The following is a 25,256-nucleotide window of genomic DNA, read 5'->3' as shown; positions in this document are numbered from 1 at the left end:
CAAACAGACACAAACAGAGCAATGCTTGTTTTACAATTCGTCACACGGCGGAAATAGGAAATGGACAATGTAACTGTAGCCAGTGAAAACTACGGTAACTGTCGGAATTGTCTGTGCTCAGAGTGGCCGGAAATGGCGAGACAGGTGTGTGTGTGTGTGTGTGTGTGTGTGTGTGTGTGTGTGTGTGTGTGTGTGTGTGTGTGTGTGTGTGTGTGTGTGTGTGTGTGTGTGTGTGTGTGTGTGCACATACCTCTTTGGCCACAGTGTGCCAGTGCAGGTGACTCTCACACTGGTCCATGCGTTCCTGGTGCAGGAACTTACACTTGTCGGGAACCAGCAGGGCGTCGCTCACAAACTCCCCGACTACACACACAGCAGAATAACCAGCATTATGATACCACGCACGCACGCACGCACGCACGCACGCACGCACGCATTAATAACAGCCTCAACCTACCACATGTCGGATCATATTAATTTTAAAATAAATGACGTACACCCAATAACCAGCATTATAATTTGTCATTGTGTTGTGGGAATACAGGGAGATTGTGAAATGTTGGGAGTAAGATCTCACAGATCATTCATAAAATGCTGGATGTAAGGTTCATTTTGGAGTTTCACACTGAAACCCCTTTCATACCAAAGAAAAAAAAACGAATCATTTTGGACATGTTACTCCAAGCAAAGCCCAGAATGTATCTATCGTGGAACGAAACATTCACCATGGGTGAGCCACTGGCTCAGGGAAATGAGCGGTTGTTGTGCTATGGAACAGATAACTTATATTCTGAAGAGAAGGTGACATGTATGGGGCTGGTCTTCTTTTAGTTGTTTTGTTTCTGCTTTTATGTAGTTTGTCTTGCCTTGTCTTATAAGTTTGTTTATAAAAAAAGAATAACGAGCATTATGCAACCACACACACAGCATTGAATATTCATACACACGCACACACAAGGACCGCTGCATTAATAACAGCCTCAACCTACCACACATTGGCTCATATTCATTCTAAAATAAATTACGTACAGTCGTACACCCAAGCTGTCCCCTGTCATCTTATTTTTTTACAATACACACAAACATACACACACACGTCTTACCCAGACAGCGGTAGGGCACAACGATGTGCATGTGACTACGGCATTGCTTGCGTCCCTTCTTGCACCAGTTCTGGATGCTGATTGGCTGGTTGGCTTCGACCACGTTGGTGATCTGGAGCTCTGGGTAAACCTGCACACACACACACAGTTTCCATGTTATCATCTTGTGCGTTGCATGTTAAGCAGGGACGTGCTGGGCCCCTGATTCAGCCCGGGAAAAAGAGTTGGAGAGGCCCTCATTGCGCGCTGTAGAGAGAGATCTCTCTCTATAGCGCTGCTGCTACTCAAAGATTTGCCATTTCAGATCATGACAAGTGACAAGCCAGTGGGCCAATTACATGAGTTATATTTCGTTATTGTCGGGTGGAAACCTTGTATGTCCAAAACCATTTGTTTTGTATTCATCATTTTGAAAATTATTTAAACTAGTGAAAACAGCCGATCTACAAGCACACAACGCCTCGCACCGCAAGGCGTTGTGTGCTTGTAGATCTGCTGTTTTCACTACTTTTGTGCGTCGGCCTTGTATGATGAAGCAGGGCTTTGCTTTGCGAAAAAATGTACAAATTTGAAACTTGTCCCGCTTTTCCCAATGGCCAGCACGTCCCTGGTGTTAAGCATCTTGGGTAGAGAGGCCTCCTGAGAATCAGAGGGTCCCTGGTCAGGGGCGTCAATTGGGTATGGCAGGGGTATGCAGCTGCCATACCCAGGGTCCAGGGGGGAAAATAAGAGTTACTTTTGAATATAAATCCATGAATGTCTCTATCTGTGCTGCTGGTTATTATGTTGTTAAATTCTCCCCAGCTTGACAAAATGGTATATTACCAGGTTCCGCAGGTCAGCTGCACAGGTGCAATGCATTATTGTTAATTGTGGCATGTTTACTAACATGCTAAGTTTAGCTGCACTTGAAAAACCATTCCAGGCTGCCATATCCAGCCCAAGAAACCGTAGAAACGGGGGAAAAAACGGACAAAAGTCAGGTTTTTTGTTTCAGACATTGTGAAAATAGCCGATCTACATGCTCACAACGCCTCGCAGCGCGAGGCATTGTGAGCATGTAGATCTGCTATTTTCACAATAGAACCGTGAGGAGTCCCATCTTTGCCATACCCTAGCTTTTGCTGAACTGACACCACTGTCCCCGGTAGAGCTTTACAATTTCAGCCTGAGCCGGCGCCGCGCCAACCCAGCCTGCGCCGCACCAAATTGTTCACGTATTTGTCAGGCTTTGGAGCTGCGCTCGTAACTTCTGTGGTAACGTGGGCCGCTTTCCAGTAACTTCTTTGGGTCTTGTTACAACCTCTCACTAACTCCCAGTGAGATGCGTCTCTGCTGCGCTGCTGCACAACTTGAGTATGTGTGACTGTGTGTGTGCATGCGTGCACTGCCGAACGGGGGACATTGTTGAAGCTGTCCACAGTCACTTTTGTATAACCTAATATTGTAGAAGTTGTGGGACTGTGAACTTTGTAGCTATATATAATAGCCTGCACGCCTTCTGTGGAGGTCGTCAGCCTGTGTTCTCCGAGCGAGGCTCTGATGTTTATTTGTTCCTTAATTTGGACGGTTAGCCCTATTTGCTTCAAGCAGTTTATTTTAATAAAGACAGTTGGAAAGGGGTAGAATGTCTCCGTTCTTAACGAATCACCAATATTTATGAAAAAAGGCTGCATGTCGGACTGTGGGCTGGGTCGGACTTCAATTGTCTATCATGTATCAGGATTTGGGTGAATTGGGTCGTTCTCTGGCTGACGTTCTGTCGGGCTGGGTTGGCTCACATATTTAGGCCATATTTAGGCTAAAGCTCTAGTCCCCGGTTCAACACCCAGCCCACCCAGTGTATTGGTTGAAGTGTCCAACTGGCGTCATGGGGGCGTTTTGAGCTTGTAGATCGGCTATCTTACTGGAGACAAGAGGTTTTTGCTCGACAGTAACAATATGCAATGTGGCCCACTGGAGTGAGTGTGGAAATATACGGTAGTGGCCCTCTCCACCATCAAAGTTGCCCTCCCCTGGTCTACAGGGACCTACCATGGGTCACAGACAAGGTCAGAGAGAGAAGGATGAGGCTGGCAGGGCACTGCGTCAGGCACCCGGAACTGGTGGCAAGAACACAGACACTGTGTGAGCCAAGTGCCCAGGGCACAGCCAGGAAAGGCAGAAAGTGCACCGCCTACGTAGATGCACTGCAGCGCGACAGCTTAGCCAGCAACGCTGTAGAGCAGTGGTTCTCAACCTGTGGGTCGGGACCCCCAGGGGGGTCCCCAAATTATTTTGGGGGGTCCCCAGATAATTAACTTAATGTGCAACATTGTTTTCTCCCTCAACAGTAAACAAACCAACATAAAGTTTAAGTGTATAGAGGGTATCTGCACATTTCTAAAGTGACAATTTAAGGACCTCCAAAATGACAAATTAAACATTGGTCAAATTGTCAAATATTAGAGGCTGAAATTTGGAAAATAGCAGATCTACATGCTCACAACGCCTCGCAACGCGAGGCGTTGTGAGCATGTAGATCTGCTATTTTCACAATAGAGCTGTGTTATACAATGTAATGCCTCAACTCTTAGTGCTCGTCAAGGCGAGGGGGTCCCCAGTTAAAATATGATTATTTTGGGGGCCGCGGCATGAAGAGGTTGAGAACCACTGCTGTAGAGCTCCAGACCCTGATGCTAAATAGAGAGAGTGGGGCGGGCAGTGATTCATGACAGTCCTGAGTTGGTATTGGCTAGACGGCACTCTCGCATCACAATAAGATAGGGTGGCAAATGTATTAATAATAACACCCACTGCTCCCATTAGTTAGGATGGGTAAATGTATTAAAGGACCCCTGCTCCTAATAGTTAGGATCAGGGCAGGAATTTCATGTGGGCCATGGCAGCCATTGCCCCTCAGTTTGGCCTTGTGCCCCTCAAACCAATGGCATGACCTGAGGCCACAGTGGCCTTAAAGGAGTAGTTCACCCCCAAAATGACTTTTTTTCTATTGATTAGTCATGCCATGGAGAGTAGAGTTCAATAATATTTTTGGGTTTTTGTCACATTCCTAAGACAAAAATTTGATTCGAGTAAATTTACCCCCATTGATTCCAGATGGGGACCCGTTTTGAAACGGGTCCCCATCCGGAACGAATGGGGGTACATTTATTGTTATCACATTTTTGTCTTAGGAATGCAACGAAAAACTAAAAATATTATTGAACTCTACTCTCCATGGCATGACTAATCAATAGAAAAAAAAGTCATTTTGGGAGTGAACTACTCCTTTAATGCCCCAGCTGACTGTACCACTTTCTCCTCTATCTCTTTCTTGTCAATAGACAGTAGACACTGTCGTCTCTTTCTTGTCATGCAGACACCAGTGTCTTTTGTTGAGATTCTGAAATCTTAATTCTCCTGAGTCCCCATCTTTAAACCAATCCAGTGACTTTGGTTGGTGCAGGGTTGAGCATGGATCAGATTGTAAATACCATCATTTATCTATTTCACTGCAGATTAATAGGTTATCATCCCTAACGCTTAAATTCAACACATTCTTTCAATGGACTAAAATCTTGTTTTATTGTATTGCCTTCCTGCCCTGGCATTTGTGCCCTCAAAACACCAAAGGCCAAGTGGCCTTGCCCCTAAAATGACGAAATTCCAGGCCTGGTTAGGACGGATAGATGCAGGGAACACATTTAATGTTTAGTATGTGCAAATGTACCCTGAAAACAAAAGTATTATTATTTCACATTTAGAACATTTGTTATTTTAGGAAGCGAGAGCAATGGGATTCCTTCGGGCCTGTTTCCCCTCGATAAAATTTTGACTCTACATCAAACGCGTATCGTCTCGCACATTTCACTGTAACCCCCCCGGCACAGTACACTTCCATGCCCCCCCTCAATCCATGTCTGGCAGTGTTGCCATGTCTGCTTATTATAAGCGCTTGTTATTTTTCCTGTAAAGTCGCATGAAACTATTGGTACAGTAGTGGCGGATTGTTTCTTTGGCCTATAGTCACTTCTTTTGGGCTTGTTTTCATATATCTGCTTGCTTACTTCTCTCACAAGAGTCTCAAGGCGGGACCCGGATCAAAAGTAATGAAATGATGAAAGTTTATCTCCCCTTTGGGTTCATTTGCATGCTTGTCATTTCATATCACTTACAGTGTCTCATCTCAGCTGCCGACTTCCCTTTTATCTCCTGTATTCCGACATTCGTGGCTAATGTTTGGGTGATGAGGATATAACCTCCTTTGAACGTTAGTTCCTTCGTACGCCGGAGGTTATCTCCACCACGCAACCATTAGACACATCTGAACGAATGAGGCCACTTCCCTTGTTATGTTCCTGTACTGAAGCACAACAGGAAAGCAGTTTGACGGGGGAGACATGGACAAGGGAGGCAGTGGAATTCACGTCCTGGTTCCAGTTATCTACAGTATATTGTTTTTCCAAGGACGGTTAGGTTAGAGCAGTGGTTCTCAACCTGTGGGTCAGGACCCCTGTTTTTGTTGGGCCAGAAGATCTACAAGCTCATAGCATGTCACTAGGGGCCAGGCTATGAGCTTCTAGATCGGCCATTTCTGAAAAATCGTGAAAACTAGCAAATCTTTGAATATGTATATTTTGGGGGGTGCTACTGCCAACCGCTCCTACATCTGGCTTTGTCTGTTTGTATTTATGTAGGTACGTATATCCCACACTTGGCTCATTGGCCAAGCTTCACGGGACGCTTAATGAATTTAGACTGGGTGTGATTTTTTAAATGCGAACTCAAATCTTTGCCATGGGGCGACAGTGGCTTAGGACGTAGAGCGGCCATATAAAATAATTCCAGGCACTTCCACCTAGGGCCCTAGTAACTCAGTCCTAGCCAAGCACAGCTAAACAATCCACCCATGTTAAAACAAGGTGGGTACTGAACTGCAGTTAGTTAGCTGCATTAGTATATAGTCTGGCCAAGCCAGGCTAACTCAGTCCCACTTTCCCCCCCATTGTGACGCCGCCGTCCTCACCTCCTGGCAGTACTGCAGGATGCCCTCCTTGGTGCCGATGCAGCTCTTTGTGCCCGAGGGGTCGGGCTCCCACTTGCCGCTCTGCACGTTGACGTGCATGTTGAGCTTCCCACAGAACATGGCCACCTGCGGCTCCGCCAGCAGACCCATGGACACGTCTGTCGGCACCTGGCAGAAGAGAGAGACCGAGAGAATCAGAATCAGCTTTATTGTGTCATGCAATAGGGATAATGCATAGCGAGGGAGTCAACACAAGTGAAACTTTTTTATTTTTTTTAAATAAATAATTATAAAGCAAGTATTAAATCATAACTGGATTTGAGGTGTGAACAAGTCAGTAATCAGTAATGTCTGTGGTGTATGGATGTGTGGAGTGTGCGTGTTGTATAAAAGTGTGTAAAAGGCAACTGAAAAGGAACTGGTTAGGCCCCAACCAGGCCAGGTGGCCTTCCAAGCACAAACTGCTTGTGAGGAGTTGAGAGAGAGTGAGTGAACTGTTGACAGGAGCCAACAGTTCAAATCCAAAACCCCACGACCTTTGCTGAGTCAGTGTCACCCTCCCACCTCTCTCTCCCAGTTTCCTGGCTGTCAGTCTACTGTATCTATCAATAAAGGGAGAATTGTTTGTTTCTGTGCATAGTAACATTGTACTATGTCCATAGAAAAAGGAAAGAAAATAAGGAGAAGGGAAGGGAGGCAAGGGATAAAAGAATCAAAGAAAATAACCAAATTATCTACATTTTCCACATAATACCTAAGATAAGACATGAAGGTGTGTGAGCATAGCAGCATATGCATACTGTACATCAATGGTACATCAGTGGTACAAATGGAACGAGTTGGTTCCATTTGTACACTGTCAAAGTTACAGACTTGTAAGGGTCAATTTAGTACATGATACACACACAAATCTTCTCTTTTGGGGGTCCCTGGCACAAAACATTTGCAAATGGGAGTCCGTGGCCAAATAAATATCATTTCGGGTGGTCCATGACACAAAAGAAATGTTTGAAAACTAGCGATTTAGTAGGCAGAATCGCCTGGGGTCTTAATTCGGTTAAACTACCATTTATTCATACAAAACGTTTCCTGCATTAAGTGTGTGACAGACAACCACAGACTACAATAACGCTCTGTGTTGAAATCCTCCATTTTGACATACCGATATTTATTTATTTAGGCAGTTTTTGTGCTCTGACGAGACAAAGCTTGAAAATGACTTCATTACAGAGAGAGAAGAGAGAGAAAAGTATAGACAGAGATAGATAGAAGCGAATACTGACAGAGAGGGAGAGAGAGAGAGAGACACAAAGAGAGACAGAAACAGAGAGAGTGAGTGAGTGTGAGAGAGAGATGAGATATCATCTATCATCTAACCATCAATACGCCACACTCTGCACAAGTGCGCATGTCATAATCGGCAAAAATAAACATTTGGCAAAAACAGTCGAACTTCAAGCTCAGCTTGTAGGTATTGGCTATTTTTGACGTACAACAAAAGACTGCGGTAGCCTTGCATAGCCAGACAATATCACACTGCCTTGTGTTAGCAATGGCAGAGAGAGTCTAGCTGCGCTAGGCTAAGACTGCAGAGGTTGAAGTTGTTAGCAGCTCATCCAGGACTGAAAAGATGCTGTATGGCAACAATTCATTGTTTACTAGCAGGAGACCTCAACGACCGAGAGCGAGAGAGAGAAAATAGATGAAGATTAGCATACGGGATGGAGAGAAAGGACAGGGTGAGCGGGTTCAACAGGGGAGGGGGAGGAGAGTCATAACATGATACGGAGGTGAAGAAAGGATTATGAAGGATGGGAATGAGGAGAGAGAGGGAGAAAGAGAGAACAGAAATTACAGACTACTGTTTCTTGCATGGACGCGTCCCTCTCGTCCGATTCCATTCATACGTCATGCCATTGTAGTTTTTTTTATTCCTTCCTTCATGTGTTCTCATATTAACCACTTCAGCCCTAAAAGGCCTTTTGTTGTATTGTCAAATAATCCTAAATCTCATTTTGTGAGCTTTCAGATCTGCAACTCCCGTTCACAAGTAGATAAGTCTGAAGTGGTTTTGTAATAATAATCGAAATCTTCAAACAGGAGGACTAATAACTAATGCTTTCTAATAATGGTAGTGGAGTCAAAGGTACACTATTTGCCTCCGAGCTGTAGTGGAGTAGAAGTAAAAGTACAGTAAATTAGAAATACTCCTGGTAAAGTATAAAATACCTCAAAATTGTACTTGGTTACTTTGCAACAGTGGTTCTCAACCTTTTCAGGCCGCAACCCCCAAAATATTCTTTTAACTGGGGACCCCCCACCCTGACGAGCACCAAGAGTTGAGGCATTACATTTTGTATAACACGGTTCTATTGTGAAAATAACCAATCTACATGCTCACGATCGGCTATTTTCACAATTTCACCCTCAATTATTTGACATTTGTTTGGCCAATGTTTAATTTGCCATTTTAGAGGCATTAAAAAGTGCGTAATTTGTCACTTTGGAATTGTGAAGATTCCCTCTATACACTTAAAACTTTACGTTGGTTTGTTTACTGTTGAGTGAGAAAACAATGTTGCACATTCAGCTAATCATCTGGAGACCCCCCAAAATAATTTGGGGACCCCCCCCCAAGGGGGTACCGACCCACAGGTTGAGAACCACCACTTTACACCACTGATGTGCTGACTCTGGGTGTGGTGACTGTGCAGGACAGTGCAGTTAGTGAGTCAAGGAAACCTAATCATTGGATTGGGTTAAACAGAGCAGTCTATTGACGGTTGAAAACATGCACACTGTAGTGTTTTGTTTCTGGACAGTAGAGAATAGATCTGCCAGTGGGTTATGTAAGGCTGGCAAGGAGACGTAAAGCTCAGCTCTCCTGTAGCCAGCAGTCGCACAGCCACGCACGCACGCACAACTTGTGTAAAAGTGTCAATACTGCAATGTAGAAACACTCTGTTACAAGTAAAAGTCAGGAAATACAAAATTGTCTTGAGTAAAAGTACAACGGTATTGGTATCAAAATGTACAAAAGGAGAAAGTACTCATTATGCAGGCCCATTTCCAAAGTTTTCAAATGTATAAAAGTACACTGAAAATAGCCGAAATGTATAGCATAGGGCTTGGTTAATGTATGTATGTGTTGAAGTGTGTACAAAATCTACCAGTAGTAAGTAACAAGTTACTAATGTTTTGAAATAATTGTAGTGGAGTAAAAGGTACAATATTTGCCTCTGAGGTGTAGTTGGGTAGAAGTAAAAGTACTGAGAGTTGGAATGACTTCAGCAAAGTAAAAAACACAGCAAAAATTCCACTTACAGGGCTGCCCGCTGGCCTATTGCATAAAAGTCCCCAAAAAAGTCCTTAAAGATTGCTCTTACAGTATTACTTTACACCACTGTATAGAGGACAGACGTGCATGTAGACCTGCCCGTTATTATAATCGTCAAATAATACGCATTGCGTATGGGTGCATATGGATGCCTGTTTGGTACGACACATACAGGCCTCATAAGAGAGCGCAATATTGAGATAGTGTGTGTGAGTGTGTGTGTACGCTCACGCTCAAGCCCATGTAAAAACATCAGCATATTTATTTATATGTTTCGTGTGTGTATCTTTTGTCTGTCTGTCTGTCTGTTTGTGTGTGTGTGCCTGCATAAGGAGGTGTTGTGTCCCAGTTCCCTTAGGAGAGGCGCACACACACACACACACACACACACACACACACACACACACACACACACACACACACACACACACACACACACACACACACACACACACACACACACACACACACACACACACACACACACACACACACACACACACACACACACACACACACACACACACACACACACACACACACACACACACACCATTGAATAACCGCATTGTACTGGCAAATGAGCCTCAACAATACAGGAGGGACTATGGGAGCTGGAGCAGGCTGGTGAGGGACACAGGGAGAGGGAGGCACCATGCCATTGTGTGCCCCCCCACCCCCTCCACCCCTCCCCTAATCTTGTTAATGGTGGCCTGGCAGGCAGGCAAACTAATGGAGTTTCTTTTTTCTTTTTTTTTAGGTGGAGAGTTGACTGCTGCACTTTTTCCCCTCCACACTTAATTCCCTCTGAGCTGGGCTCACAGCGCTAATACGGGGATCAAGTCGTATGGAATTTAAAGCTAAAGATTGGGGGGGGGGAAATATATTCAATCAGCATTTATTTTTGCCGTCTGGGAAAGCGGAATTATTAAAGAGAGGACCGTGCCAGTGGTTGGGACAGTCACCAATAACAGTGCCAGGTCTTGACAGCGTGATGTAAAAACCGGATCCGTAATCCGGAGGAACCAGATCCAACGTTGAGGAACCGGTTCCATCTCATTTGGGAACCGTTCCCGGAACCGGTTTTTACATCACACTGTCAAGAGCTGGTACTGTGGACCTTACGGTTCTCAAACTTTAATTTCAAGGACCACTGTGACTCAAGAGTGCACAAAATAGAACCAAATTAAACCTCACAGGTCCATTTGGTTCTATTTTGTCGACTCTCAGAGTTACAGACCTGTAAGGGTCAATTGGAACCCCTTCAAGTAAGCCAGAGAGTCCCTGGACCTCACTTTGAGAAATACCACAATTAAATTGATTGAGGCATTGATTGAGGAATAATGATTGGCTGGCTCCATTAGCTCAATGGTAAAAAGAATCAGTCAAGAGGAAAGTTACAGTGCAGATCAAGTGGTTTAATTTATAAGGAGAGCATCAGATTCAATTAATTTCATGGTTGCAAATATGGAATGAAATAAACTTTCAAGAGACTTGAAACTCGCTTGAGACGGATAATCCAAGTATCCAACCCCCATAAATATCATCGCAGCTTTATTTATTTATTTATGGGTCAAAGCTACGTTATAATTGAGTTTTAATGCATTTCAAAGTGCAGATTCGCTTGAAAAGTCTAGCCGAAAACGGCCCCTGAAAATAATATGTATATTTTATATTTATTTCCCAATGAAATGCAAAACATCCATGCAATGGTGTAATGTTTAACCAATGCTAAATTGATTCAAGAAACAAAGAGGGGTGTATTTGTCACTCATACACGTACAAGCAACAGAATAGTGGTTAAAAAAATATATATAATAAACTGTTTCCAAATCATATGTGCCACCGCCAGAAAAACGAAGAAAATTCACAAGCATCGGGGGACATTCAAGTAAAGAGCGTTGGTCGGTCTAAACATCAACCATCCAATCAATATCCTGTGTCCGTAGCGTGAGGCAGTTTGATGTATAAGTACGACCCCCTGGGAATGATAGTATGTCACGGGAGGGGGGCATTGGGTAACATCTTTATGGTCTTTGGTACGACCCGGCCGGGGATTGAACCCCCGACCCCCTGGTCTCTCAGGGCACACACTCTTTAACCACAAGGCCACAGAGCGGGTAATACAGTAGGCAGACATAAAATACAGTACAGCAACACACACACACACACACACAGATCATGTTACTGTTTCCTGTGTCAGATATGGCACTTACAGAAGCTTGCGTCCTTCAGAGGACAACATGCAAGGCCACACAAGACCCCGACGCATACAAATCTCCCCCCCCCCACACACACACACACACACACACACACACACACACACACACACACACACACACACACACACACACACACACACACACACACACACACACACACACACACACACACACACACACACACAGGTTTGTATTAGTATACTTGTGGACATACGATTTTATGAATGCAACTTTTAATACATTTTGCCATTTTTGTCCGTAAGCTTAAAAAGACGAAAAATAGCTAGATCTACAAGCCCACAACACATCGCGACGCGTTGTGAGCTTGTAGATCTAGCCATGTTTTGGTACGTGACAATGGCATGGGTCCTCGCAAGTACAGTGGTACAAACACGTGCACGCCTCCCTCCGGATGGCATCTCAAGGCTGGAGGACCATTAGAGGTGTTACAGGGCCATCTGCACAAGCCAGGGTTATTTAGGGGCTGTCACTCACATTTCTCACACACACACACACACACACACACACGCACAGTCGCACACACACACACAGAGTGTGCCATCTGGGAGGAAACAGGAAACGTGTTAACTGAATTAGCATACCGCTCATTAATTGGGGGAACCTCAAGGCATTGTCCCGAGAACTCATTTGGATCCATCTAGTCCAGCTAAAATCAATAGGCTTGCTAAACGACTCTGAAGATAATTGATTTGTTTATTTTTTTCTAAAATAGCCAACCTACAAACTCACACCACGTGATCTCGAAAGCGGTCCCGGGCCCACCCCTCTGACTAATTGACACTGCAGCCGCGCACGCACGCACGCATACCCACTTTAACTAACACTCTATATAGCAATAATTACTACCAGAATATAGAGCTTTAACATTTTTTCATTTTAAACAAAAAATAGCAACATCCGGTGGAGTCACTCAAAGAGTCTCCAGTCCAGACTCTGCCGGTCATCAGAATATATAATATAATAATAATAATAATAATAATAATAATAATTCAAGGTTTAATGGGATGTGTAAGTGTAATTGATTGATTCATGGGGTGTATAATTCATTCATTCATTCATTCATGGGGTGTAGAATTCATTCATTCATGGGGTGTAGAATTCATTCACTCATGGGGTGTATAAGTAACATGAATGAATCACCTCATCCACCAACCTCTGAGCCTGATGCATGCTAACCCTTAGTTCTAGGGGAGTTATAAATCAGTTTCCTGTCCTTCCAAGGCTTAGATAGGCAAATGTGTTCCAACCGCTCGCCCAAACATTCAAATTACCTCTATATGTCGACCTCTTTTGACTGGTAAATAATTCCCTTCACCCTGTGTGTGTGTGTGTGTGTGTGTGTGTGTGTGTGTGTGTGTGTGTGTGTGTGTGTGTGTGTGTGTGTGTGTGTGTGTGTGTCTATCTTCCTCTAATGCCGTCTCAACAGGATAGAGATAGTAGAAGAATGATGCATCTTTATCAAGAATCTCGGGATGACGGGAAGTAAAGTCCAACCGATGGCAGAGATTTTAGTGTCCCCGGTTGCTAATACTGCTTTTGGAGAGTCCTAGCGTACCCATGTTTTGACCTATATTTCCATGCAAATGCAAAATGTACTATTCACACAAGAAATGTACCGCCTACACTACAAGCTCCCAAGGTCTTTTGGATAATGACGTATCCAAATGCGGATGCCAGTTTGAACATCAGGACAAATTGGCATCATAATTACATGTCGGCTAACATATTGGCAAACCCAATATATCAGTTGAGTGCTAGGAACCAAGCCGCAAGGTGGGGAATAGATGACGAAAGAACCGCAGTGCGTTAAAGTACAACAAAGAGAGGGATATTGAAGCACAGATAAATCATCCGACAGGCCCTGAAGGCAGACAGAGAGGGTCAAATGATGATAGGGAAGGGGATTACCTTCCTTCAGAACGCTCTATTATTTTATTTTATATTTTTGTTTTGGATGTTGCTTGCTAGGACCCATGATGCTTGAACTTACTGGCATCCTACTAAGCCCGTGGTTCCCAAACTTTTTAGCTCGAGACCAAAGAGTTAAATCCGCCAATCTTTCCTGTGACCCAAACTAGTGAAAATAGCAGATCTGCGAGCTCACAACGATGGGCCCTGAAAGAGCCTGAGGTAGTGAAAATAGCCGACATACAAACTCACTTTCTTGAGCATATCCATACTATAATTAGAGAGAGAGGTCAGTCAGTCAGTCAGTCAGTCAGTCAGTAGGTCACAAAATGCATTATCTATTCACTCGCTTCAGCGACTGATCTCAAATTTAACATGGCATTGGCCATTAGCATTATACACACGGTGACGGAGCCCGAATTTCATTTTTCCCAAAATTATAGCTATTTATTAGCGTTTCTTCACTCTACAGCTCTACAGCCTGTTGTCAGGGTTACGGTCCGTTCCTCCAGGCCATGGGATCTGTAGCTCCGGGCCCACACACACCTCTCTCACAGTTAGGAATGTTGCAGTCTCTCTCTCTCTCTCTCTCTCTCTCTCTCTCTCTCTCTGCATGGGTCACGCATGCAACGGGTGATGTGTGTCTCATCTTCCAACGGGTATAGAAAAAATATGTGGAGCAAATACATCCTCATACTTCTATTCACCTAATTTAGCTGTTAAATTATTTGTATCCATCATAAATATACACTCCTCCATGGGCTGCTCCTTACATTATGATGCTCCCACATATTCTCACGCACGCACCATGCAGTTACAGTTACTTTCCCCATAACCCACACTCTGCACATATTTTGCAGCACATATATTCGAACGGGTAAGGTCTAGTTTTCATTATTGTGAAAAGTATATACTTTTCACATAATGCATAATGCATTAAGATGCAGAAAAAATATGTTTTACTATGCATGCACACACAGTCACACACACAGCCATTCTAGCCTCATAGCCTCCAGGGAAGGGACAGTCTAATCTGGGTACTGAGGATTAAGGCGGCGCGAGCTTGGCCAGGATGAATATGTTTCCCTCTGGGTCTCTCAATCCTCCATGATAGTCACGTCAGAATGGAACTGTTGGGGGGCTTTAGTAATATTTTAGTCATCTGAAATGTTTCAGTTTTAGTCTAGTCTTAGTCGACTAAATATAAGATGTTTGTCGACTGAATCTACGGTCGATTTTGGCGGCACAAGAATATTTTGTCGGGCCTTGATGGCGTCGTAATGGCATATTTTACACTTTGTAGATCCTCTATTTTCAGCATGCAGCCAGCAACCAACAATGTGTTGCAGAGCGTCGTGCTGTGAGCTTGTAGATCTGCTGTGTTTATTTGCGCAGCACCCGAGTGCAACCAAACATAAAATCACTTTTAGTCTAGTTCTAGTCCCTCGCTCACATTTTACTCTACAGTCTGACAAAACAAAAGCAACGGCTAAAAATAAATACAAAAATGAAACCTCGACGTCAAAAGGTATAATGTTTCGTTGCTTGCTGAGTCCTTTGCTGAACCTGATCTGAACCGCTGTGTCCAAACATCAACACAAAAGTCAATCTTGGAACAAAGCAAAGGATTAACCTTTGTACTGAGTCTGTTGACATACTGACCCAAGACATAGTAGGTCCAGTGGTTCCTAATCTTTTCTGGATCAGGTCCCACTTGAAAATCTTGAAAAGTGTTCGCGGCCCACTTCACCCGTCAGCCAAAGTCCCGCTAAATCAGTGGATCTCAAAGTGGGGTCCTCCTGGAACCCTCAGGGTTCCCTGAGCGGAGTTCCAAATGGACCCTTCAACGTGCATCTGCATGTCAGTTACAAATCGGATAACAATCATGTTTATATACGGGATAAACTGAATGAATTTCAGAGGAAAATGGCAACGTTAGTTAATGAGCATCTGCTCTGATTCGTAACGAGCACTCAAAGCCAGATAATGAGTGTATTTCTAAATAATGCACCTCTATATAGTCTACTGACGGATACAGGATGTAAAACAACTATAGCTATAAATTTACGTAATCATCGTTAATGAAATTGCTATGAATGCTAGTTTCAAAGGAGACATAATAATGCTGCTTGTACAAGAGCGCTGCCTCGCAAGACGAACATGGATGAAAGTAAACCAACGATAAGAAACAGCAAAACACACTCAGCAGACACAATTTAATAATAACGCAATAATGAAGAGGATTGCAACATGATTTAAGGCGATTTGGTGGCTGTATACACCGCACACATACACACATTTATGAGACAACTATATCGTCACTATCGGGCAGAAACCTCGTATCTCCAAGTTTCAAATTTGTAATTTTTTTCGCAAAGTAAAGCACTAGCTGCTTCATCATATGGCCGTCGCACAAAAGTAGTGAAAACAGCCGATCTACAAGCACCCAACGTGCTTGTAGATCGGCTGTTTTCACTAGTTTAAATCATTTAAAAAATGATAAATACAAAACAAACTGTTTTGGACATACAAGTTTTCCACCCGACAACGACGATATGCATCCTCTCTCATGTACAGTCTCTGCATGCTGCCTGTCATTGTGTTGTGCTCAGTGTTTCAATCTGTGTACGACCGCGGGAGGGGGTCAGCGCTTGACCTTCTGGTTGTCTTGCTATCAAAGCAATCCTGTTCTCGTGAGGCCGGATGCTCCTGTGTGTCCTCTGCGTGCTTGTGTGTGTGCGCGTGCGTGCGAGCGAGCGTGCGTGTGTAATGTGTATGTGTTTTGGTAAGATAAGAGCAACTAGACACACACACACACACACACAATGGAGTCAAACACAGGAGGCCATTCAGTCATTTAGACAAGGGGTTCTTATCCCCTTGTCACCTGGGGCTAATTCTATACGAAAGTCTTCTAAATACTGACAGTTTTCTGAAAAAAACGTATGTATTTATATTAGTGGTGCTCAAACCTTTTTCATGTGGAGGACCAACAGAATTATATGTATTTGTCTAAATCAGTAGGCTAGTTCTCGCACTTTCAAGATATTTCCCAAAAAAAAAACGAGAAAAAAAAAACATCTTCACATGGGGGTCCTTGACATGAAAAAGTGTGAGAACCACCGGTTTGGGAATGAAAAGAGTCCCGACAATCCAACTAAAATATTCTCATTAACAGAAAAGCTACTTCTATTCATGGGTTGCATTTGTAGTCCTACCACGGCCATGTTGAGTACCAACACAGGTGTTCTGATTGCCGTAGAACATTAGTTCTATGGCAATCAGACAAATTGAAACACCTTTGTTGGTCCTCAACAGGGCCGTTATAAGAGTACAAATGCAACCCATGAATAGTCATCTAGTCTGAGGAAGAGTGCAAGCTCCAAAATGTCACCGCCATTAACGCTGAGCTACTTAAACCAAATGTTCGCGCGGAGTGTTTGCCTGTCATGAGATGGTGTCCAGAATTTGGGTCGGTAGCGTTCATGTGGTTAGTGCACGCACACACGCATATACATGAGTAATGTCCTCACTGCACTCTCCTCTCGCACTGGCACGCACGCGCACACACACACACACACACACACACACACACACACACACACACACACACACACACACACACACACACACACACACACACACACACACACACACACACACACACACACACACACACACACACACACACACACACACACACACACACACACACACACACACACACACACAGACAGTAGGGTCTGCCCCTGCTGTGTTATTAATTGCACGTCTTATCTGAGCGGCTCAGGCACTGAGAGCTGATGGAAGCCGTCCCAGAACCCTGGACACACACGTGCACGCACACACGCACGCAAGCATTCTTTGCATAAGTGGCCTAGACCCGCGCACAAAGACATTATGTGCACACACACCTTTGTTGTACGTTCGACATATTATCCTGGCATCACGGCAGATAACTGGGACAAAGCAGTACAGCTTGAGTGATAACAGACAGACAGACACACACCATGTCCAGGTTACAGCCCTATCTCCGGTTTCAATGGCACAGTAAGTAGGCCTACCTAAACCACAGGGGTGTCGCACCAAATTCTGGGCCCTGGGTACAAGGATTCACTGCGGGCCTCCCAGGAATGGAAACACATTATGCATTATGTTGTGCTTTATCCATTGAGAAATAGCAGATATACAAGCTGCGAGCTTGTAGATCTGCTATTTTTGAAAAATCTTGTGTGCAAGTCTTTGAATATTTTTGACACGATTCTATAAATGTCTTCTAAATCCTTCTAAGGTTTTTTTTTTCTTCTTTTAAACTATGTTTCTATGTCAGTGGTGCTCAAACTTTTTCACGTGAAGGACCCCCTAAATTATATGTATTTGGCCACGGACCCCCATCTCAAATTATTTAGTTCCAGGGACCCCCCAGAAGCAAAATCTGAGTCACAAATGTTCGCTTAACAATATACATATATTCATAGATTTGCACACATTTTCACGACTTTTCCAAAATAGCAGATCTACAAGCTTGCAGCGCGGCACTCGGTGCCACACTGTGAGCTTGTATATCTGCTATTTTTCAATAGCTAAAGTATAACATAATTAAGGCCCCTCCACCTTGGGCCCTAGTACCTCAGTCCCACTTTCCCCCCCTTGTGACACCCCTGCTAACCTCCATCTCAAATCCACTGCTATGTGTAGCACACTATGGTCAATGACACTCCTTTGTAACGGCCTGTTATAGCGCCACCATGAGGCTGATTTAAAAAATGTGGGGCAGAGGTTCTGAATTAGCATCCAGGGAGTGTGTGTGCTCAGTTTGGCAGCGATCGGGCCAACGGCGCCGGAGATTAGCTGGTAACAACCAGGCCACACAAATCGGCCTGTTATAGCGCCACCATGAGGCTGATTTGAAAAATGTGGGGCAGAGGTTCTAGATTGGCATCCAGGGAGTGTGTGTGCTCAGTTTGGCAGCGATCGGGCCAACGGCGACTGAGATTAGCTGCACACAAACTGCGAGGACACACGGACACACGGACACACGGACGCACGGACGGACGGAGGGGAAAACATACTCTCCCTCAGCCTTCGGCTGGTGGAGACAACAATGTAATGCAGTCAAGTGGCCAACTGATCCTGTAAACCAATGCAAATCACCTGTGCAGGCAGCATACTGCAGCTATTTGGTACTAACCAAATGGACCCTTACAGGGCTGTAAACACAGAGCCTATAAAATGGAACCGAATGGACGTTGTTAATAACAGTTTATTAACAACACATGTCAACAAATCCAAGGCAAAACCAGGGCAAATCACAGCAAGGCAAGTACAAATCATAGCAAATCCAGAGCAAAGAACAAACAAACAAACACAAACGAGTAGCGAGCAGTGTTACATGACACCGGTTTGGCTGGTAGGAGCCCGGGGGTAAACACCACATCACTGATTCCTATGGGACGATGTAATAAAACCGCGCACTACGTGAGAGCCTGAATCTTTCAAACGGATTGTCGCGAATGGATCAGGATTACTGATTCTAGGACACCTGTTCACGTCTTTTGACGCCACCCATAGGCAGATCTGAGCTGAGCAGTATATGATTTTTTCAGTAAAAGTATCAATACTCCAATGCAGAAAAAGCTCACAACATGTGTTGTGAGCTTGTAGATCGTCTATTTTCAAATAGCCATAGTTTAAATAGTGCTGAAGTGGTTAATGTATGTTTTGTAATAAGAATCTGCAAACAACTAAAGTTTTCAAATAATTGTAGTGGAGTAAAAGTACAATATTTGCCTCAGAGTAAAAGTATAGAAAATTGTAGTAAAAACGCCTCAAACTGTACTTAAGTACAGTACTTTGAGTACATGTACTTTGATACTTCACACCACTGATTGCGGTGCAGGGACTGGTTCGTGGAAACGCAGCATAAGAGAGCCATGAGACATTGTATTTAGTCCAATATTTCAAACGAATTAACTCATTCGCTGATGCCACACGTCTCCATAGACTTCTATAGTGCACCACATGTGTGCACGCTGTTCACAGCTTTCAAACAAAAAAAATCTGCTTGGAAATCCGTTCGGGCATTCATGATATAGCAGCCATTATGTTTTCTTCAAATGTAAACAAACATGGCTGCCATGTTTGAAAGATGGGGTTGGTATGGGGGTCAAACATGCAATTCAGCGATCGCGATCATGCCTAGTAGATAGAAAGAACTCAAGGAAGTAAAAAAAATAAAAAATAAAAAGAACTCTGGAAACTTGTGATAAATCAGAATTTCAAATCAGAACAATTTACCTACGTCATCCCACGAGGGAAATTCAGTTTTCAGCTTAACCCAGCTGAACCCAGTGCTGCCCACAAGGAGCGCGGGGGAGGGGAGCATTTAGGGGTTAGGTGTCTTGCTCATGGACACTTCGACACATAGCTGGAGCTGGAATAGTACCTGCGGCCTCTGGGACCTCCGGAGACCTAGGTATGGACACTAACCATTCAGCTATGGCCGCCCCTCAAATCAGTCAATGAGTTAACACGTGAAAAAGTCAAGTCGTGGTAGGCTACAGAGGCCGATATCTGCTTCCAGGGCAGGTTGTTCACAGGCCACAGGGTCGTGGGAATCTCTGTAGTTCGGTTTGTTGGGGCGAGCGACGATTGAATTATATAAGGCTGGCACGGCGACAGAATGCTAGACATCCACGCAGCCAACACACACACAAACACACGCACGCACAGATGAACAGATGATACACAAATCACTTGGAAGGCCGGACGCGCTGCTGTAACTCAAAACCTTCTGATCGTCTTTGATTCCGCTTCAAGCATCTGCGCGCGCCAAGTGAGTCAACTTCCGCGGGCAAGCGTGTTAACGTAATGCGATGCCCGGTGCTATATGCCGCACAGCGAAAGCGGCCGATCTAATAGCCCACACCGCGTCGCGCGGCCACGCACTGTGTGGGCTTGTACATCGGCTATTTTTAGGTGTAAATCACACGTCGTGCTCGCCTGGCGTGTGCGTTTAGCATTTTGCGTGCGTGCGTGTGTGTTTGCTGGTATCGGTGTTTGATGTGTGTCTGGGAGCTGATCCAGTGGGGGTGTGTTCCACTGATTAGAGGGCATCCAGACCCTCCTCTCTCCACACACACACACACACACACACACACACACACACACACACACACACACACACACACACACACACACACACACACACACACACACACACACACACACACACACACACACACACACACACACACACACACACACACACACACACACACACACACACACACACACACACACACCCCTCTTGCCAAAATTCCAATTACAGAGCCGTGGCCCGTACAGCGCAGCCTGATGAAAGAACAAGCAACCAACAAGGCTTCTATCCAGTAAAACCGCAGGAAAAAAACACACACGGCCTCTCTTCTTTGCATATCGTCGTTGTCGGTGTGAAAACCTTGTATGTCCAAAGCCGTTCGTTTTGCATTTATCATTTTAAAAATGATTTAAACTAGTGAAAACAGCCAATCTACAAGCAAGTGTGCTTGTAGATCGGCTGTTTTCACTACTTTTGTGCGACGGCCTTGTATGATGAAGCAGGGCTTTGCTTTGCGAAAGAACGTACACATTTGAAACTTGGAGATACGAGGTTTCCGCCCGACAACGACGATATGATCGTTGCTGTCCGGACAAGAAACCTTGTATCTCCAATTTTTTTCGAATGTAAAAAGTATATATACTGTATAGGCCTTTATATTTATTAACGCCATATTTGTTTGTAAATTAACTCCCCCTACATTATCATACTACAGCGTCACACAAAAGCATCAGAAGTACTACTTTTGATATTTTTGATTCCTGAAAGGTACATTTTAGACATGATGAGGTTTCCACCCTAAAGGGATGTTATGTGGGAAGGGACAAACAAAAACAAAGAGGGCGTGATGCTTGTGCCCAGGATTAAAGGAATAGTTTAAAAGTTGTTTCTCACTCACCACGTGAAGCTTTGAATTCATGGATAGGATATATACATGTAATTACATATTGTTTCGTATTCCTGAGATAATTGAAGTTATTAGGAGTTCAATCTTTAACAAGAGCAAAACCATATTTAAAACATTCTCTTTGATCCTGGATCATCAGCAGGCCTCTCAGTGCTGAATACACCGTGAGAGTAGAGGCGGTAGTGGCTCAGGGGTAGAGTTGCCGTCTTAGAACACAGAGGGTTCCCGCAGGGTTCCCAGTTCAATACCGGGCTACCACAGAGTTAGTGTTGAAGAGTCCTTGAGCAAGACTCTGAACCCCTAGTTGCTCCCGGTGAGTAGGTTGGTGCCTTGCATGGTTTCCTCCGCCATCGGTGTATGAATGCGCGTGTGAATGAGTGAATGTAATGCACAATCTCTGTAAAGAGCCTTGGATAAAGGCGCTATATAAATGCACCATTAAGATTCGTTTGGGAGTTTATATTATTCTACTCATATAGTTTTACCTTACTGCTGTGGCGTGATCAGAATATTTAATTATTGGCTCGGGAATGCGCCAAAACAAATCCCCATGAACTCAAGGCTTTGTGGGGTGAATAATTGATAAGATAGTCAACTATTCCTTTAAGTCCAACTTCAAACAAAGAATCCATGATGAATTCCTGCTTACCACCTACAAGGCACTCAATCACCTGTCCCCCCCTACCTCTCTGATCTTCTCCAACACTATGTCCCCTCCTACTCCCTCGGGTCCAGTGAAGCGGTTAGGTCCCCCCCAGGCCAAGTACCTGGGAGGGGGGCAGGGCTTTCTGTTTCTGCCCCCTCCCTCTGGAATGCACTCCTATAAACACCCCCTCCCTGCTCCAAACCTCAGTCAAAACCCACCTCTTCAGGATAGCTAGGTTGAGTGGAGTTCCTCAGGGCTCTATAGTGTCTTTTGTGTTTTCACTTAAAGAGGTGGTGCCATAGTTTTGTACTTCTTCTGTTTTGTATGTGTCTATATGGAGTCAACATTACTCTAACAGACCCCCAAGGTGTGGTTATAATATGCAAATATGTCTTCCCAATGTATGTTTGGTTACTTCCTGAATCCTGAAAACTTGAAAGCCTCTGGGTCAAAAGGCCAGACTGAAATACACAAATGACATCATAAAATCATCCCCTCCCCTTCACAATCCAGCAACAGCTGGGTCACCACCCACCTGACAAGCGGGCATACTTAATGAACTGGTGGGTGTGGCCACATAAAAACACAATTTTAACACTTTCTGATGATTATGTTGTTGGGGGGAAAGAAATCACAGCACCACATTTTTTACACTAAATATCTTCCCAGAAAATGCTGTGAGCTTGTTCCTTTTCCCCACAATACTGTATTTTACTGTAGCCCACTGAATGTTATCTCCACAAGAAGAGGAGGCGGGGACGTTTGGTTTCTACGGTGATAATCGCCGTGGCGCCACGCGGCACAGAGCCTCATCATCCCCCGGAGGTGCTGCCTGTCTGTCACAAGCCCCTCGACCCTCGTCGCTATGGCAACAGTCCCACAGCGGGAGCTGTCCCACGTCACCTGAGAGTAGAGATGTCATCATCGGGGGTGGGGCGGGGGGTGCAGTGAGCCGTGTGCACGAAGCGGAAACGCTGGGTGCATGTCGTGGCTGTCAGGTGGAAACCTTGTATGTCCAAAACGTACACATATTACGATTTTAAAACTTATTTAAACTAGTGGAAATAGCAGATCTACAAGCTCGTTGGGACAAAAAATTGCGACAAAAACAAATAATTGAAACTTTGGAGATATGAGGTTCCTTTGTGGTCATTTGACCTGCAGGGGAACCTCTCTATGTTGATATTAAGGACATGATGTTAAGGGTGCTCCGGTGGTACAGTGGTTAAAGTGCCTACCCACCACCGTGGGAGGTCGTGTGTTCGAATCCACCACCGATGCCATGGCATTGGTCCGAAGGTTCATTAGTCCGAATTTGTTAACAATACTATGCCTAACCCTAACCCTAACCTCAGTAACCCTAACTAAATTCGGACTAATGCACCTTCGGACTAATGAACCTTCGGACTTAAGGGCAGTCCCCTCCACCACCCGACCACCGTGTGTCCGGCTTTGTCGAGCGGTTTTATTTGTAGGATAAAGAAGCCAGGGAGGGTGATACTTGTCACTGCACATAGTCCTACGGGCTGGGATGGGAGCGTTGGGCGGGAGGAGTAATACTTCCTCCCGGTGGGGGCTCCTCACTGGCAGGTAAGCCAGTGGGATACAACAGCAGTGACTGTGCACATTTGAGTGTAGGGAGGAATGACTAAATTGGGAGAAAAAGGGCAACAAAAAAAAAGGTAAAAGGGCTAAAAACGGTAAAAGCAAACAGCAACAAAAGGAGGTGAGGTTATTTGACTGGTAGGGGAGGTGTTGTGTGTCTGGACACGGCACTGCTGGCCTGATAAACTGGCACTGACCCGTCTCTGGGATTCAGCTGGGAGCTGTGATACCACGCACGGACCAGCTCCAACGCACAGATGGTGCTCTGATGGCCTGAGCACAAACACACACACACACACATCTGGGACTTGTACGCACTAAAGTCCTGACTGTTAATTTAACACAGATTGTAACTCGGGAGCATTTACAAAACGGAAGCCGCAGGGTCGCGTATGCCCCCCCCCTCCCCTAGTTAATTTAACACTGGATTTTAAAGTATAAACCTCTGTGACAGATTGAGCATCTCATCTATTTTTACCGTTTGGAGACCGCTTAAAGCGACGAAGAGAAAACAAATTAAGAAAAGATAAACATTGATGATGCAAGTGCATTTTGGGGATTTGAACCCATAACCCTGTATTGGTTGAGGTATAATTATGCAGGCCACCTCTGCCCATGAGACTCCGTCCTCATTGAAACGTACTGCGCCCGGGTGGATCACAAAGCTTGCAGCGTAATACACCCCAACGCAAACGTTGTTATACTGTAGGCCAGGGGTCTTCAACAGGGGGTCCGGGACCCCTAGGGGGTCCTCAGAGTTACTACAGGGGGTCCGCCAAATCCTTGTGTGATAGGATCATTCTTTTAAATTAACAACTTGAACCCTTGCATCCCTATTCTGAGGAGAACTTTAGCCAAAAATTTCAGATCTACAAGCTCTCAACGCCTCGCAGCGAGGCGTTGAGAGCTTGTAGATTTTACCATCACTTAAAGTTATGGTAAAATCCAGGGCCCCCCAGGGGTTCTTGAGGAGTTCCAGGGGGTCCCCGGCTAAATGATAGTTAGGAACCAAATGGGCCCTTATGGGTCAGTAAATCAAGTGTACAACCAAATGGGGGTCCATTTGGTTCCATTTGTACACTTTGAGTTAAATTAACATAGATTTTTACAATATACATTGGGGTCCCAGAGATAGAAATGCCATTAAATGGGGGTCCGTAGCCTAATAATGCATGTCAAACTGGGGGTCCTTGAAATTAAAATGGTTGAGAATCCCTGCTAGAGCTGTAGACATCTTCTTATGGGGGTCCCAGGGATATCTTTTAAATGGGGGTCCGTGGGCTAATAAAGTGTCGATTTGGGGGTCCTTGACATGAAAAGGTTTGAGAACCACTGACTTAAATTAAAGTACTTACACATTATGACAGTTGGTGGCTTGTAAGAGCATAGATGTCTCCACT

The 25,256-nt window shown here is 44.6% G+C and overlaps 1 protein-coding gene across 1 annotated transcript in view; it reads right to left on the bottom strand.

Moving 5' to 3' along the window:
• Nucleotides 1–25,256, bottom strand: part of LOC308280466 (amyloid-beta A4 protein-like) — an 85,044-nt gene that overhangs the window by 35,998 nt on the left and 23,790 nt on the right. The window contains exons 2-4 of the mRNA XM_080720740.1: nucleotides 6,112–6,279; nucleotides 1,104–1,233; nucleotides 251–363 (exon numbers count right to left, since the gene is read on the bottom strand). Of these exons, the coding sequence (XP_080576866.1) occupies nucleotides 251–363; nucleotides 1,104–1,233; nucleotides 6,112–6,279 (411 nt within the window). The remainder of the gene's footprint in view (nucleotides 1–250; nucleotides 364–1,103; nucleotides 1,234–6,111; nucleotides 6,280–25,256) is intronic.

Source organism: Nannobrachium achirus (genome assembly GCF_963921795.1).
Source record: "Nannobrachium achirus genome assembly, chromosome: 24".
NCBI lineage: Eukaryota > Metazoa > Chordata > Actinopteri > Myctophiformes > Myctophidae > Nannobrachium > Nannobrachium achirus.
Note: the sequence above shows the minus strand (reverse complement) of the source record. Positions and strands in the feature narration are given on the sequence as shown.